Source organism: Theropithecus gelada, chromosome 7b (assembly GCF_003255815.1).
Source record: "Theropithecus gelada isolate Dixy chromosome 7b, Tgel_1.0, whole genome shotgun sequence".
NCBI classification, from domain to species: domain Eukaryota; kingdom Metazoa; phylum Chordata; class Mammalia; order Primates; family Cercopithecidae; genus Theropithecus; species Theropithecus gelada.
In genome coordinates this window covers 104,880,553-104,894,944 of record NC_037675.1, presented here as the reverse complement: position 1 = coordinate 104,894,944, position 14,392 = coordinate 104,880,553, and the positions used below count along the sequence as shown (strand labels likewise).

The following is a 14,392-nucleotide window of genomic DNA, read 5'->3' as shown; positions in this document are numbered from 1 at the left end:
TTTTTTTTTTTTTTTTTTTTTTTTTTTTGAGACGGAGTCTCGCTCTGCCGCCCAGGCTGGAGTGCAGTGGCCGGATCTCAGCTCACTGCAAGCTCCGCCTCCCGGGTTCACGCCATTCTCCTGCCTCAGCCTCCTGAGTAGCTGGGACTACAGGCGCCCGCCACCACGCCCGGCTAGTTTTTTGTATTTTTTAGTAGAGACGGGGTTTCACCGGGTTAGCCAGGATGGTCTCGATCTCCTGACCTCGTGATCCGCCCGTCTCGGCCTCCCAAAGTGCTGGGATTACAGGCTTGAGCCACCGCGCCCGGCCGAGAGAATGGTTTTTAAAGGATAACTGAAGATTACATATAATTGTTTTGAGATTACTACCTGTGGCTACAAAGATCCGTAACAAGGGTGATGCAAATCCACAGCTGGACAGGTTGTTGCTGGGTAGATGTCCTTGAAGTATTTTTTTGTATAAGGCGGTGATGCTTTTTGTGCAAGGCTGTGGTTTTTGCAATCTTTTGTGATAATTTTGTTATTGGGCATACCAGCATGAGACCCTGCACTATCACCAAAGACTGCAAACCCTACTCTATTTGTTCAGGTTTTTTTTTGTTTCTTGAACACAAGTGACTCCATTTTGATTCTGACAACTTTCACACTTTATTAAAAATTTTTTTCTGAGATTCAAAGAGCTACATTTTTGGTTAGTGTACGTCTACTATACCTTTTTTCATCCTTTCAACATCTTTTGTCACATTTTAGATGATGCTCTTGTAGACAGTGCATTGCTAGACTTAAAAATCCAAGCTTATGACTTGTCCTTTACCTGATAGATTTATTCCATTTGCTTTCATTTGGATTTTTAAAAATATGTGAACTTGCTAATATATCTCTTTCAGATTTTCCTGCTTTTTAGATAATTGTGTTTTCTACTCTCCTTTTCTAAAAAGGAAAAAAAAAACTCGATTTTTTTTTTTTGTATTTTTTTTTTTTTAGTAGAGACGGGGTTTCGCCCGTGTTAGCCAGGATGGTCTCGATCTCCTGACCTCGTGATCCGCCCGTTTCGGCCTCCCAAAGTGCTGGGATTACAGGCTTGAGCCACCACGCCCGGCCAAGACTCGATTTTAATTTTTTTAGTTAATTGACCGTTTTAAAAAAGAGGTTTTAGGCTCACAGCAAAATTGGGTGTAAGGCAGTTTCCATAGACTCCCTCCCCACCAGAGCGGTGCATCTGTTAAAACTGAGGAGCCAACACTGACACATCATGATCACCCAAAGTCCCTATAGTTACCTTAGGGTCCGCTGTTGGTGTTGTACATTTTATGGACTCGGACAAATAACATGTATGCACCACTATAGGATCATACAAAGTAATTTCACTGCCCTAAAAATTCTGTGCTCTGCCTAACTCTTCCTTCCTAGCCCTAACCCCTAGCCACCACTGATGCTTTTATTGTCTCTATAGTTTTGCCTCTTCCAGAATGTCATATAGTTGGAATCATGGCAAAACTATGGAGACAACAGTGTGAGTGGCTACAATTGTGTCCACAAGGCTGGACCTGCTTCTGTCTCTGAGTCCTTGCAATGCCAGGCTCGTGCAGTGAGGTTCCCAATGATTCTATCATCATGTGAATCTTAGGAAAACTGTACCCTTCCCCCAAGCTGGCTGCGTGACTTTGTATCGTCATCCATCAAAAGAACTTGATTAGTAATCCCAGCACTTTGGGAGGCAGATCACTTGAGGTCAGGAGTTTGAGACCAGCCTGGCCAACACGGTGAAACCCCGTTTCTACTAAAAATACAAAAATTAACTGGGTGTGATGGCGTGGGCCTTGTAGTCCCAGCTACTCAAGAGGCAGAGACAGAATTGCTTGAACTCAGGAGCTTGCAGTGAGCTGAGATCCTGCTACTGCACTCCAGCCTGGGCGACTGAGCAAGTGTTTCTCACACACACACACACACACACACACACAAACTTGACGAACAGAGAAGAGACTGTGGTCACATCTGAGGACTGTTGCTGAAGCTCCAGGGCCTTTTAAGCAGGCCCCCAATAAGTGATCCCAGTCTTCAGAGAGGAAAGAGAGGTTTCATTGCTCCTAGGACCTCAGATTCTACTGGCTGTGGGACAGGAGCCTGGACCTGTTAATCTCTCCACTCTAGCCACTGTGCCCTTGTGGTAGGTAGACAAGGCTGGTTGGTGACCCAACCTTCCCAGGCTGAAGTGCATTCTTCTGACCAGTCTGCTCCCTGCCCCGCCCCTCGCTTCCCTGCCTGTCTCCTACAGCACCTTAACCACCCTGGCAACAGAGGGATGCAAACGCAAGCATGACCAGGAGAGCCTGCTGCTTCCGCCAGCCTCAGCCCCACCATCCACCATGGAGGAGCTTCCACTTTCTGAGTGTGCTCCCCAACTTTCCTCTCCTGGGCAAACTCCTACCCATCCTCTGAGAACCAGCACAAACACTGCCTCTTTCTGTGGTGCTGTCCTCTCTCCCCTAAGGCTCTATCCCTGCTGTTTGCCTGCCTTGGCCTGGGAGCTCCTCTAGGGGGTGTGGGGATTTGGAGTCAAGTGTGAGCTGCCCAAGGCCCGACATGGAGTAGAGACTCAACGATGTGGTGGAATGAATGAGTGGACGGCCACGCACCACTCTGGGACTTGGTTTTCAGGCCACAAATGGTCCCTTCAAAAGACTCCAACCCTGTCTGTTTCAAGGTTACCCAAGGACCTAGGGAGCTGCTGTACTGTTCTCTCCACTGATTAGTTGATCAGTACAACCATCCTAAAGATGAGAGATTTCTTCCTTACCTCTACCCCTAAGTCCTCCATGGGGCAATAAAAACTTGGGGGCCACATAGAGGACAAAGGATTGCCTTGTGACAGTAGGTGGGACCCAACCTCCATGTGCATTTGCTGTGGGACTCTGGGCTTGTTTCCTCCTTGAGAAGAGCATGTGTAATGCAATGCCAATCCAGGTGTACTGTGGAAGGATCCCTTCACCAAGTACTAGACATGCTGGAAGGCAGGCTGCAGGCTGCCTCCTGGGAAGCCCACTCAGCTGCACCAGCAGGCCTAGTCTCTTCTTAAGGTCCTTAGACACAATGCCATTCTCAAATTTTTTGTTTTTTGAGATGAAGTCTCACTCGTCACCTAGGCTGGAGTGCAATGGTGGGATCTCAGCTCACTGCAACCTCTGCCTCCCAGGTTCAAGTGATTCTCCTGCCTCAGCCTCTCAAGTAGCTGGGATTACAGGTGCCTGCCACCACGCCCAGCTAATTTCTGTATTTTTAGTAGAGATGGGGTTTCACCATGTTGGCCAGGCTGGTCTGGAACTCCTGACCTCAGGTGATCCGGCCGCCTTGGCCTCCCAAAGTGCTGGAATTACAGGTGGGAGCCACTGCGCCCCGCCAGGCACAATGCCAAGTGACTCCCTGTCCCCTTGGGGTCACACAGCACATGCTACGGAGTAGACAAAAGTGCAGCACCGTTTCTGGTACTGAGACTGCTCTGGCTTTGGAGTAGTCAGGGAGGCTGAAATTTGAACCATCAAAAAGACAATGCAGGAACAAGGTCAACTTTGCAGTTTCTGGTTACTCTGGAATACTGGCAAGTCAAGCTGTAGCAATTAGGAAAATATTTGGTTAGATAAGGATTGTCTGCAGACTTGTCAGAAATGATAACTGACCTTGGTACAACAGTACCTATGCCTCAGGACCATGGTGAAGACTGACTGAGCTAACATAATGCAAAAGGTTCGAATTCACTTATCTGCTTTCTGCAGATGGCCAGCTTTCATTTCTGCCATCTCCAGGCCAAAGGCACAGTGCTTGGTACACTGGAACCAACAGCCTGGGGCTCAATCCTGATACCCCTCCCTTCTCAAGTGGGAAGCAGAGTTAAGATTAAAGATCTCCTTGCCCATCTCTAAACTTTAGGACCCACACCAAAAATTTTTAAGTCAACTTCAGAATGTACTTGTTTAGAAAGCAATCCTCCCCCTTCCCTCATTCTTTTTTTTTTTTTTGAGACGGAGTCTCGCTCTGTCGCCCAGGCTGGAGTGTAGTGGCCAGATCTCAGCTCACTGCAAGCTCCGTCTCCTGGGTTCACGCCATTCTCCTGCCTCAGCCTCCCGAGTAGCTGGGACTACAGGCGCCTGCCACCTCGCCCGGCTAGTTTTTTTGTATTTTTAGTAGAGACGGGGTTTCACCGTGTTAGCCAGGATGGTCTCGATCTCCTGACCTCGTGATCCGCCCGTCTCGGCCTCCCAACCTTCCCTCATTCTTAACTAGAGATATACTATTACTCACAGTTACACAGCTGTGTATTTGAAGTCTGAGTTCCCTATTAAATACCTGTCAAGATTTCAAGAAATAAAATTGAGGCAGATTCTCAGTTCACAGATGACAAGACTAGCAAATAAAGCCAGCCAGTGACCCAATGAAACGAACAACTTTTGTGAGTGGGGCTGGCAAGTCTAACTGCAGGATATATCCAACACAAATCCAAAGCAACAGCTACAAAACAGGGCAGATTCCAATGCTTTGATCTAATTATAAAATGAAAACTTAATTTTAATATTAAAGCAGAGACAAAATACAATTTTATCATTATTTTAATCAAGTAACTTAGCTGTTTAAACAAATCCTTAAGACAGTTCAATAGAGCAAAGTGAAGAATTACTCTATTAGGATAACTTGTGAACAAAGTTCAGATTATTGAATTTGAATTCCACTGGAAGTTTGGCACCAGACTGAACACTGGTCTAAGCCAAAATTTTTAGTGTTCTAGAAGCCCTGAACATGTTTTCCCTCAGATTAAAAGTAGAAGCTTTATAATAGAACCTCATTAGCTTGACTCTGAGTATGCTGAGTGCAACTTAGCTTAGGTAACCAGTATCTCCTACAGAATTCCAGTTAATGAAAGCAAATCAGCCTTGCGGCAAAGAATTTGAAACCTAGGCAACATACGAGTTTGAAGAAAAAAAAAATCCTCTTTGGTGTGACAAAGCACAATCCCTCCAGGTATATGGCTCCTGCTCCACCTGCACCCGAATCTATCAAAGGCAGCTGGAGACCAATTCTTGTCTCTCCATTAAGACTGCTAGGTTTCAATTCCTTAAAATATCAAGCCAACAAGGTTTTATTACATCAAATGTTTGTATCATTTCAATGTGAACATTTTTTTACACCTATTTGTTATTAAGGTCTCATTACCTGTGAAATACGTCACAAAAAAAGAGGTGAATGGTATAAGCCACTGCTCCAAAATTAACCCTATCGATTCTCGATTCCCACTGTGCACTTCGTGAAAAGGGGCAACTGCCTACAGGTTTAACCTTGAAGATGATTACTCAAACACAGTCAGAACCCATAATGAGTTTAGATTAGGCAAGGAATTCACAATCAACTCTTTTGTGTCCAAATCTAAAGCCCTGCATGGGCTCTTTCAGGTCCTTGTCACCTGTACTCAGGTGGCCATCAGACTTCTTGGGTGCCTGGCTATATTCAATGTGAAGTAAAAAATATCCCAAGTCTTACACCAAAATAGAGGCTCTGACTTAGAAGTATACTTTTAGTTTTCTTTTTAAATAAGACATTCTGGAAGGAAAAAAAAAGAAAAAAAGAAAATCAAGTTTGAAACACAGTTAACACTTATTTTGGCAAGATAGCAACCAAAATCTGAAAATCATAAACTATGTGTCCAAATGTAAAAGGTATTAAAGAACCATAGGGGGCAGAAATTAAAGCCACACTGAAAAGACACAGTATGTCTAACATTTTGGAATTGTAATTTAAACCCTAAGGGCAAACGCTGAAAAATCATGCTTAGGTTGCTAGTAAGTGCACCCTTCCCTGTTTCTCCCAAATAAAATCAGTTTATTGTTTAATTGCACCCCAAAGCAAGTTCTCTCAGTACAAAGTAACTACTACGTACACACAAAATGCTTGTTAATGTAATAATTTCCCTGGCTCATCCAACGTGCAATGCACACAACTTCAAAGACTACAATTTGGGGCAAGTGTACATGAAATGAGAAAACAGCTCTCCAAGTTTCAAAATCTGCTCTTACATTATTTATAGGACACTCAGATCGTATTCTTGGTAAGATGTTGTACTGTCATTTGATTATCAGTCTACCTCACAATGTACATTACCAGATGCCAATTTGAGGGACTATAGACATAAAACTTTAGTACTGTATTTCTTAATGGGCTGAATAAGTTAACAATTAAGTTTGCTTTACATCCTGTTGAAGACCTCTTTGCAGCCCCAGAACCTAACAATATCTGGCAGGCTCCAAGAATGCTCATCAGGTGAAATGATGGCACAACATTTAAAAAAAAAAAAAAAAGGAGCCAGTTACTTCAGCTTAAGTCATTCGGAGCCAAACATCTGAAGAATGACCAAAATCAAATCTTTATTTTTATAACTGTATAAATGTGATCCAAATGTGTCCACCACTAGTTTTTCAAAAAGAAACATGCTATAAATAAGCAAACTACATCTGCTCACTTATGTGTATGGACTCCCTAGATGTCTCATTGGGCTTAATTACAGACCACTCACAGTAATAGATTTTTAGTGTAAAGTGTAGCATGATGTTAAGCCATTTTAGCTTTTGCACATACATGTTGCACCTCTGGCTGATAATGGAGAAAATTTGCAGCATTATACTGTTAAGCTAGGTTGCATCCATCCCTTTAAATGGCATCAATATCGATGTCGTCATCCTTGTTGTCCGACTTCACGGTTTCCACTTTCGGTACACTGGCAGTCTTCGAATACACCACCTGATAAGAATGATTTTATTCAACATAAGCTGATAAATCTGTTTATAAAACAGATCAATATAAACTGTGATCACAGAGGAGAAAATTGCCTAGCTGCAGCTATTTCTTCTTCACTGAACAGCTTTGTTATGCAAACACTGCAAGTTCTCTTACATAGGCTCCAGTCTAAGAGCATTTTTAAAGTTTCTTATAGACTACAATGTGTAGAGTAGGAAGTTTCCACCACCCTATTATTTTCCAAATTATTGAGAGACTCTATTTTATTGCATCTTAAATTCTAAACTTGAAACTACCCCAAACTGCCATTTCTTCACTCCTCACAAACCTTTTTAAATCTCAAACACCCATCACCAGCACTGTATCCAATACCCTCCTCCCGAAATGTTTACCTCAATGTTCTCGTCTTCATCTTCTTCTTCACCACCAGAAGATTCTTCCTCTGCTTCCTTCAACCATTTTATAAACGGTTCTGCTTTGACACGAATCTCTTTGGCAAGTTCTTTGGAGACATATTTCTTAGAGGCCTAAAAAAATGTGAGTACCAATCTCTTAACTGAGGACCTTTAACAACTTTTGATTATTTATATAATCCCCCTTACTGAGCTCCCAGCTCTGAGGGGACTGGGTCCTAAACAAGTCTGAATCCTCAACAGAATAAACGTACTCAGTGAACACATTAGTCTCAGCAGTCTGTTATGACTACAAAGCTGACACGGTGGGAATCACAACCTATATAGCACAGGGACTGAACTTTAGCTAAGTATTAAACATTTTTTCTTGATCTCAAAACCCTGTCACAATACTTGTGAATGGCCGGGCGCGGTGGCTCACGCCTGTAACCTCAGCACAGCGGATCACCTGAGGTCAGGAGTATGAGACCAACCTGACCAACATGGGAAAACCCCGTCTACTAAAAATACAAAAATTAGCTGGGTGTGATGGCAGGTGCCTGTAATCCCAGCTGCTCGGGAGGCTGAAGCAGGAGAATCACTTGAAGCTGGGAGGCAGAGGTTGCAGGGAGCCGAGATTATACCATTGCACTCCTGCCTGGGCAACAGAGACTTCATTTCCAAAAAAAAAAAAACAAACAAAAAAAACACACCACCCCAAAACTTGTGAACCTGAAGAGCCCACCTATGTATTCCCCACCTTTTCCGACCAGCTGATGATGACCTCTTCTTCTAAAAGGTCTGCATCGTACATCTCCTTCAAGATATGTGGAATCTTGGAGATAAGCTGAGCTTGATGCATTGCTACCACACACTCCAAACCATGAAGAAGGTACCGTTGAGCTTTTTTGTTGTTGTGACAAAACTGCAAATAGATACCTCGGCGTTAAGCTTTTTCATATGTTCTAAGTTGACAACTCTAGTACCCAAATAAGAGTGTCTGCAAGTGCATGGCCCATACAATAGTGGTTCAAAAAGGTCAATGCATAAACATCCCTATTACTTTGTAAGGGCCTAGATACGGCACTTTCAGATGCTTAGAGGCTTGTAAGGTGGGTCAATTTCCCTACTTTCAAGCATGACAGGACAAGCAAAAATGGTTAAAATGACGATCTCAAAAGCCACACAGCTGTAATCTCATTTATGAATTCAGAGCAATTTGCTTACTCGTAGGAAATGGCGCCTGTATTTCTTAATCTGTTCTCTAATCTTCTCATTAAAAAGAACTTCAGTCAGAACAAGAGGGCCCATGGCTTTTACATCCAGTCTTTCTGCTTCAGCAACAATTTCTTTGTCAGATGAATCAATAATACCCTCTTCTTTCTTTTTCTGCAAATAAAAGGAAAACAATTCAGTGAAATGCAGGCACACTTTGCCAGGCTCAACATAGCAGTCAGTCCCTGCTCTGATGGACATATTTTTCCTAATTGGGCAGTTGCAAAAATATAGTGCCTAGAACCACGTGCAACAGATATTTAATGAATGAACAAGAGTTAAAAAGAGTTGTGCATTAGAGTAATCCTAATCACACTGCTTAAAGTATCATATATCTAAAGGCACAAGGCTGGGCTGAGGCTGATTTACAGACCAAGCAAATGTTTTACCTTAACAAAATCAAACAGGATATTGACCCGCTCCTCAATTGTTCTTTCCAAATCATCACTGAGTGTCAGAACTTTCGCATGGTCACTGATTTCATCCATTCGACGCCTTTGAGCTTCCTCAGTTGTATCTTCTCCCCAGTCATCATCCTCCTCTTCTTCCTGTTTACGAAAACAGAGCTACTTGATCAAAAGTCTTAAAAACAACAACAAAAAGGTTCAGATTTTGTCAAGCTAATGGCATCAAGTCCATCTCCCACCAAAATTGGGTTCACCTTAATTCAAACCACCACTACTACTTGGAATCCAAAGCATTACTGTATTACACACTGAAGGCTAGTTTCCACACTTCTGCCCACCTCAACCAACTGCCATACACTTCACACAACTTTAGTGCCCCCTAGGCCATCAACCCTGCACTTACCACTGTATGTGGAGGAGGACTGATTTCATTTGGTGGTGGTGGTGGTGGTGGTGTCTCACTGCTGGATACGGAGCCATTTTCCTTGTCTTTGCCCTTTCTATTTTTCTTTTCCTTTTCTTTCTTTCCTGTACCACTGTCACTATTCTCTATAGAGTAAAAGGGAAATAAAAATTTAACCCCATAACTTAGTTACCTCACTGCCCATCATTAACATCTAAAACCCTGCCCTTAACTTTCCTATGGATCCCCTCAGAAAAACCACACAGTGCACGCAATGCTAAGAGGCATCACAGATCAAATTCATCATGCATTTCATAGATAAGAATGTCTAAGAATGGAGTGACACAAAATATTAGGAGTATTTAACTGCTAGGTAACATTAAGATGAAGTGATGATACCTCCACCAGGGAGTGAAAGGCTCGCTCTCTGTCATCCCTCATGAACAGTCATAAACTCACCCCAGCTTCAGCCAACAGGTGAAACACTGTTTAAGTCTATATAACGGCTTGTCTCATGGGAGAGAGAACACCGGAATAGGTTAGACTTTCTTGCTATAGCAAGCTCAAATTGTGTCAGACAGTTTCCATCATCTGCCACAGAGTGTTGCTTGCAGTGCTCAAGTTTAATGAAGAAGGCCCTCTTTACCAAACAATGTCAGTAAAAAGATCCTTTGCTGGGTTTCCATCAGAATTTTAGTCATTACTTAATCTACCCTAAGATAATCTGCCTTCATATGGCAGATTTAACATGTCTTGCAGTTTAATTGGCAGCCGATTTTTCACCTTTAATGGTAATTAACAATACACTTTTGAAAGATAGCTTAGATTCGGTAAAATATAGTGCAAAGACTAAAAGGTTCCTTACGTTGTTTTTTTGAGACAGAGTCACTGTTGCCCAGGCTGGAGTGCAGTGGCAAGATCTCAGCTCAGCGCAACCTCTGCCTCCAAGGTTCAAGTGATACTCATGCCTCAGCCACCTGAGTAGCTGGGATTACAGGAGCACACCATCACACTCTGCTAATTTTGTATTTTTAGTAGACAGGTTTCACTATGTTGGCCAGGCTGGTCCTGAACTCCTGGCCTCAAGCTCACCTTGGCCTCCCAAAATGCCGGGAATACAAGCATGACACGATGCCCAGTCTCCCTTACATTCCTATCACAAGAAAACCTTCCATTTTGTTCCCAACAGTTAGTTTACTTTATGTTAGGATCTTAGGAGTTCATCACAGAAGACTCACCAGGTGGGTTTTTGAGAATGAATGTGCAGAGTTTATGATGTGTGTCAAGCATGCCTCGATAGCCACAGGCTTTACAAGAATTACCTATTGTTTGCTTCTTTGGATTGACATGCTGCCAAAAAAATAACAAGTATGTTATCCACAACATAAACATGAAAATATCTAATCAGAAGACATCTAAACTACAGACAGCTTCACATCTAAAGGAAACTTTTTTCACAGTGACCTACTTTAAAAAAAAAGAACAGAAGTATCTCCAAAACTGGAGGTTTTGTCTTTGACTTATATTTGCTGCCTTCTCACGAAGGTGACTTAACGGTAACAAAAGTAGGCATATGGCTTTTTCTTTTGACAACCACAAAAGCACTTACCAAATCTGTTTCAGGATTCTCACATTCAGGACAGAGAACAAATTTTTTAATGAATCCATCCAACATGTCTTGCAGCTTATTCGCCTCATGAGATCCATTGACAATGTAACGGTCATTCTTAACATCAAACTGGGTCTGTGCTCCCAGCTCACAACCAAAATATTTGGTGGGATCTATTTGAATGAAAGAGGAATTTGGATCGTTACAGTTAACTAAATCTTTGGTTATTCACCCACATTTGTACCCACACTTTTTTTTTTTTTTTTTGAGATGGAGTCTGTCACCCAGGCTGGAGTGCAACAGCATGGTCTCAGCTCCCCACAACCTCGGCCTCCTGGGTTCAAGCGATTCTCCTGCCTCAGCCTCCTGAGCAGCTGGGACTACAGGGCATGCCACCATGCCTGGCTAATTTTTGTATTATTAGTAGATTCAGCGTTTCACTATGTTGGCTAGATTGGTCTAGAACTCCTGACCTCGTGATTCGCCTGCCTCAGCCTTCCAAAGTGCTAGGGGTTACAGGTGTGAACCACCGCACCCGGCCATCCACTTTAATTAAATGTGTTTCCCTGGTAGTTTTGTGAACTCATGGCAACCAATAAACCACGGTACCTCACTAACTTGTAAGCTAATTAGCTAGCATACAATTAAAACAAGTTTTGCAGCTCAACTACTTTGAGGACTCTATCCCATAATATGCCCTTTATGAACTTTTCCAAGATTTACTTACACGTTGGAGGCCGATTAAGCGCCTTTGCAACGTCAACCATGTTGACTATAACTGTCTTGATTCCATTTCCTTTGCCCTCGACCTAAAGGAAATAAGAATTTTAATTGTGCAGTTTCCCCTGACAGATGCAAACTCCAAAATTCTACAAAAAGAGTTATCAACTAAATTGAAGAGCAGTTTATTACCTTGGCAATCAGACGGGGCATCTTGTAGCGATAGAACTGGTCTGACACGCTGCGGTTGACATTGACAGACATTTTGGCTTATTAGTGGCTTTATCAATAAGATGAAGAGATCTTTGATTGCAACTTTTTGGTATCTTCTGTCTGGAGAAGAAGGGATGACATAAACGACTGCAAGAGTTCTCGGTCTCTGACATGAAAAAATTTTCGCCACTGAGGCTGTAAGCTTCTTGCTTGTATGCTATGTTTCCCCAATACAGGTACCAATGGCTGCGCAACAGCTCTGAAAGAGAAAGGGAAAGAACACACAAAAATCCCCCCAGGTTTAACATCATCGCTGGATGGAAACACCTCCTTTTACATCCTAGTAATGCTTCTGCTTACTTCCACTTTAAAAACCACCTGAGATCACAAGCAGTCATTCTCACGTAACACAGTACAACCTGCGAGAACATAAAAGGCCTCCATTTCGACTAAGCTGTGACTCTGGTAGGGAAATGCCTGATAAGAAAACAGAAGCTGCGCTGCCTCAGCCGCCGTGAGTTTCCATCAGACCGACAGCAATCAGCAGGTTTGCCTCTGCGGCCATCCTAAAGTGCTGAAGAACGAACCCGAACCCTCTCCGCCCCCACCCCGCCTGGATCAGGAAACTTCTCAGGCACACCCCCCTTCGCCATCATTTTTAAGGGGTAACTAAGAAACTATTCTCTACCACTAATGGTTGCTTCGGCAACCATGGCTTACTTCAAAGCAGCACTTCCTTAAAAGCAGTGCTCGCCCAAAAGTGCCATTAAGCAAGGGAGGCTCGGCCCGGCCTCCCTTTTCCTCGCTATTCAAACACTCGGTTAACCTTCGACCCGGTCCCCATGGCTACGGCGCTCCGAGGCGTTTCCGCGGGGGCTGGCGAGCTGGACACCTCCGCGAAGGAGGGCGGCGCGCGACCCGAGCGTCTGGCCCCATCCCCAGCGCGTCCCCCGGGAGCCGGCGGCCCCGGAGGGTGCGCAGCCGGGAAGCGACACCCGGCCGAGGGGTGCCGGGGCTCGGGCCGCCCCCGCCAGGAGCGCGCGATGACTCACAAATGCAGCAGCTAAAGCCTGACTCAGCCCGAGCGGCGGGCACGCGCGACGCGCTCCCGCCAGGCCGGGGAGGGGGCGACACCAGGCCGGGGAGCGCGCGGGGAGGGGGCGGCCGGTGCCCGAGCCCGCGCCCGCCCGCCGTCCGCCCAAACTGCGCCACACGCCGCGGCGGGGTCACGCGGCGGCCGCCGCCATCTTGTGCGGCCGCCATCTCCTGGTCCGCCGCGCCCGCGACTCACCGTTTTCGTCAAATAAAGACATAAACCCAACGCTGCTCGCCCGGGACTGGGATGAAGAGAGGCGCGATTTAAACCCGAGTCCGAGTCCAAGGAGGCGGAGGCGAAGCGCAGCGAGGAGCGGCCGGGCCAGGTGCCGCCGCCGAGCAGCGGGGAGGGGCTGTCCCAGCGACGTCCGCGGTCCACACCCGTCAGCGCCGGAGCCTGGCGACCTGGCGCGGAGAGACGGCGCCGTGAGCCGCGGGCGGGTCGGGGGGTGCGCCTTCCCCGCCAGCCAGCGGCCCGCGGGGTCGAGGGGGCGGGGAGCACCGGGCAGGGGGCGCGGGGCCGCCGCCCCACCACCGGACTCACCTCTGGAATGTTCTCGCTCTGACTGAACAACGCCGCCGCCGCGCTCAAGCTACCCTCGGCCCCAGCGTCCGCCCCCCGCGTCAGGCCTCACTGCCCATTGGCTGGAGGTCTGCCACAGTTCGCTCGTCATTGGCTTGCTTGCGACGTCAATCGCGTCCTTCCGCGCCCCTTCTGCTTCCTGAGGCTCCACTCGCGGCCTCGGCCCGCCTCCAGCCCCGGCCCCGCTTCCTTCCTCTCCCTTCCCCCCGCCTTTCCCAGAGGTCTTCGCGTCGCAGTGTTCGGGTCTCGCGAGAGCCGGAGTGTCCCTGGTGGCGGGGCCGGTGTGCCGGGCTCCGTGCCTTGTCGCTTTGGGCTTTGCGGGGAAGATGGCGGTTGGTCTCCTCCCCCGCCGGGTGTGGGCCAGGCCGCGGCGTCGCAGCGACTCCCGGGACGCAGGAGCCATCGTCCTCGAAACCGCTCTTGAGGCCGTGTTATTGCGGCCGCCACCTTCGGGGAGAGGAACCCTACCGCGTTCTCTCCGCGGTGGGCGCTCGTCTCCCTTCCCCGTCCTCCCGGGACGCCTGTCTCCGGGCCTCGAGCAATAGTTGTTTTTCCACCCTAAGCCCAGGCTTGGGTCTTTCATCCCAGGGCTGTCTTCTGTTTTGGACTCGGGGTGGATTGGCCGCTGGCGGAACGAGCCAGTCACTGCCCAGGGCGGTCGCGAGACCGCGCCGCCTCGGTGCCGGCCCGCACCCCGGCCTGCGCGCTTAGCTCAGCGCGTCGCCTCCCGTTTTCGGAAGAGCAGGCCCTTAATTGGTTTGGAATCCCGGGGCCTCCTGAAGGCGCTTCGTGGTGGGTTCCCACCCTCTGGTGAAGGCCTCCCTGCGCTCCCAGGCTTGAAAAGCGCTGTGCTTCGTGCTTCTCTGTCACCTTGCTCCTAGTGGGCATCACCTCGGGTCCACTCCTCCAGTTTATGAC

At 46.5% G+C, this 14,392-nt stretch overlaps 1 protein-coding gene and 1 non-coding gene across 3 annotated transcripts; both read right to left on the bottom strand.

Moving 5' to 3' along the window:
* Positions 1 to 4,534: 4,534 nt before the first annotated feature.
* Positions 4,535 to 13,671, bottom strand: EIF5 (eukaryotic translation initiation factor 5). 2 transcript variants are annotated; one of them, XM_025393014.1, is made up of 12 exons: positions 13,436 to 13,671; positions 13,088 to 13,296; positions 11,776 to 12,055; positions 11,591 to 11,672; positions 10,864 to 11,036; positions 10,493 to 10,604; positions 9,255 to 9,400; positions 8,834 to 8,992; positions 8,397 to 8,558; positions 7,930 to 8,094; positions 7,170 to 7,304; positions 4,536 to 6,780 (listed from the first exon to the last, which is right to left on the bottom strand). In XM_025393014.1, exons 3-12 carry the CDS (start codon positions 11,845 to 11,847, stop codon positions 6,691 to 6,693), a joined length of 1,296 nt encoding a protein of 431 aa, XP_025248799.1. In that variant the 5' UTR covers positions 11,848 to 12,055; positions 13,088 to 13,296; positions 13,436 to 13,671; the 3' UTR covers positions 4,536 to 6,690. The 2 variants fall into 2 exon arrangements, with proteins under 2 accessions (XP_025248800.1, XP_025248799.1); XM_025393015.1 differs by lacking the exons at positions 13,088 to 13,296; positions 13,436 to 13,671 and adding an exon at positions 12,517 to 12,825 and having other exon boundaries at positions 4,535 to 6,780.
* Positions 9,739 to 9,864, bottom strand: LOC112629595. Its single transcript, XR_003120686.1, has one exon. It is a non-coding gene; the product is annotated as a small nucleolar RNA SNORA28 (small nucleolar RNA).
* Positions 13,672 to 14,392: the final 721 nt, after the last annotated feature.

Bases quoted from the DNA above. Each gene is read 5' to 3' on its own strand.
- EIF5 (XM_025393014.1), bottom strand. From the start codon at position 11,847: ATGTCTGTCAATGTCAACCGCAGCGTGTCAGACCAGTTCTATCGCTAC. The intron at 11,037-11,590 runs GTAAGTAAATCT...TCATTCAAATAG, and splicing joins GCTTAATCGGCCTCCAACGT to ATCCCACCAAATATTTTGGT. The intron at 8,993-9,254 runs GTAAGTGCAGGG...TTTCGTAAACAG, and splicing joins GTCCTCCTCCACATACAGTG to GAAGAAGAGGAGGATGATGA.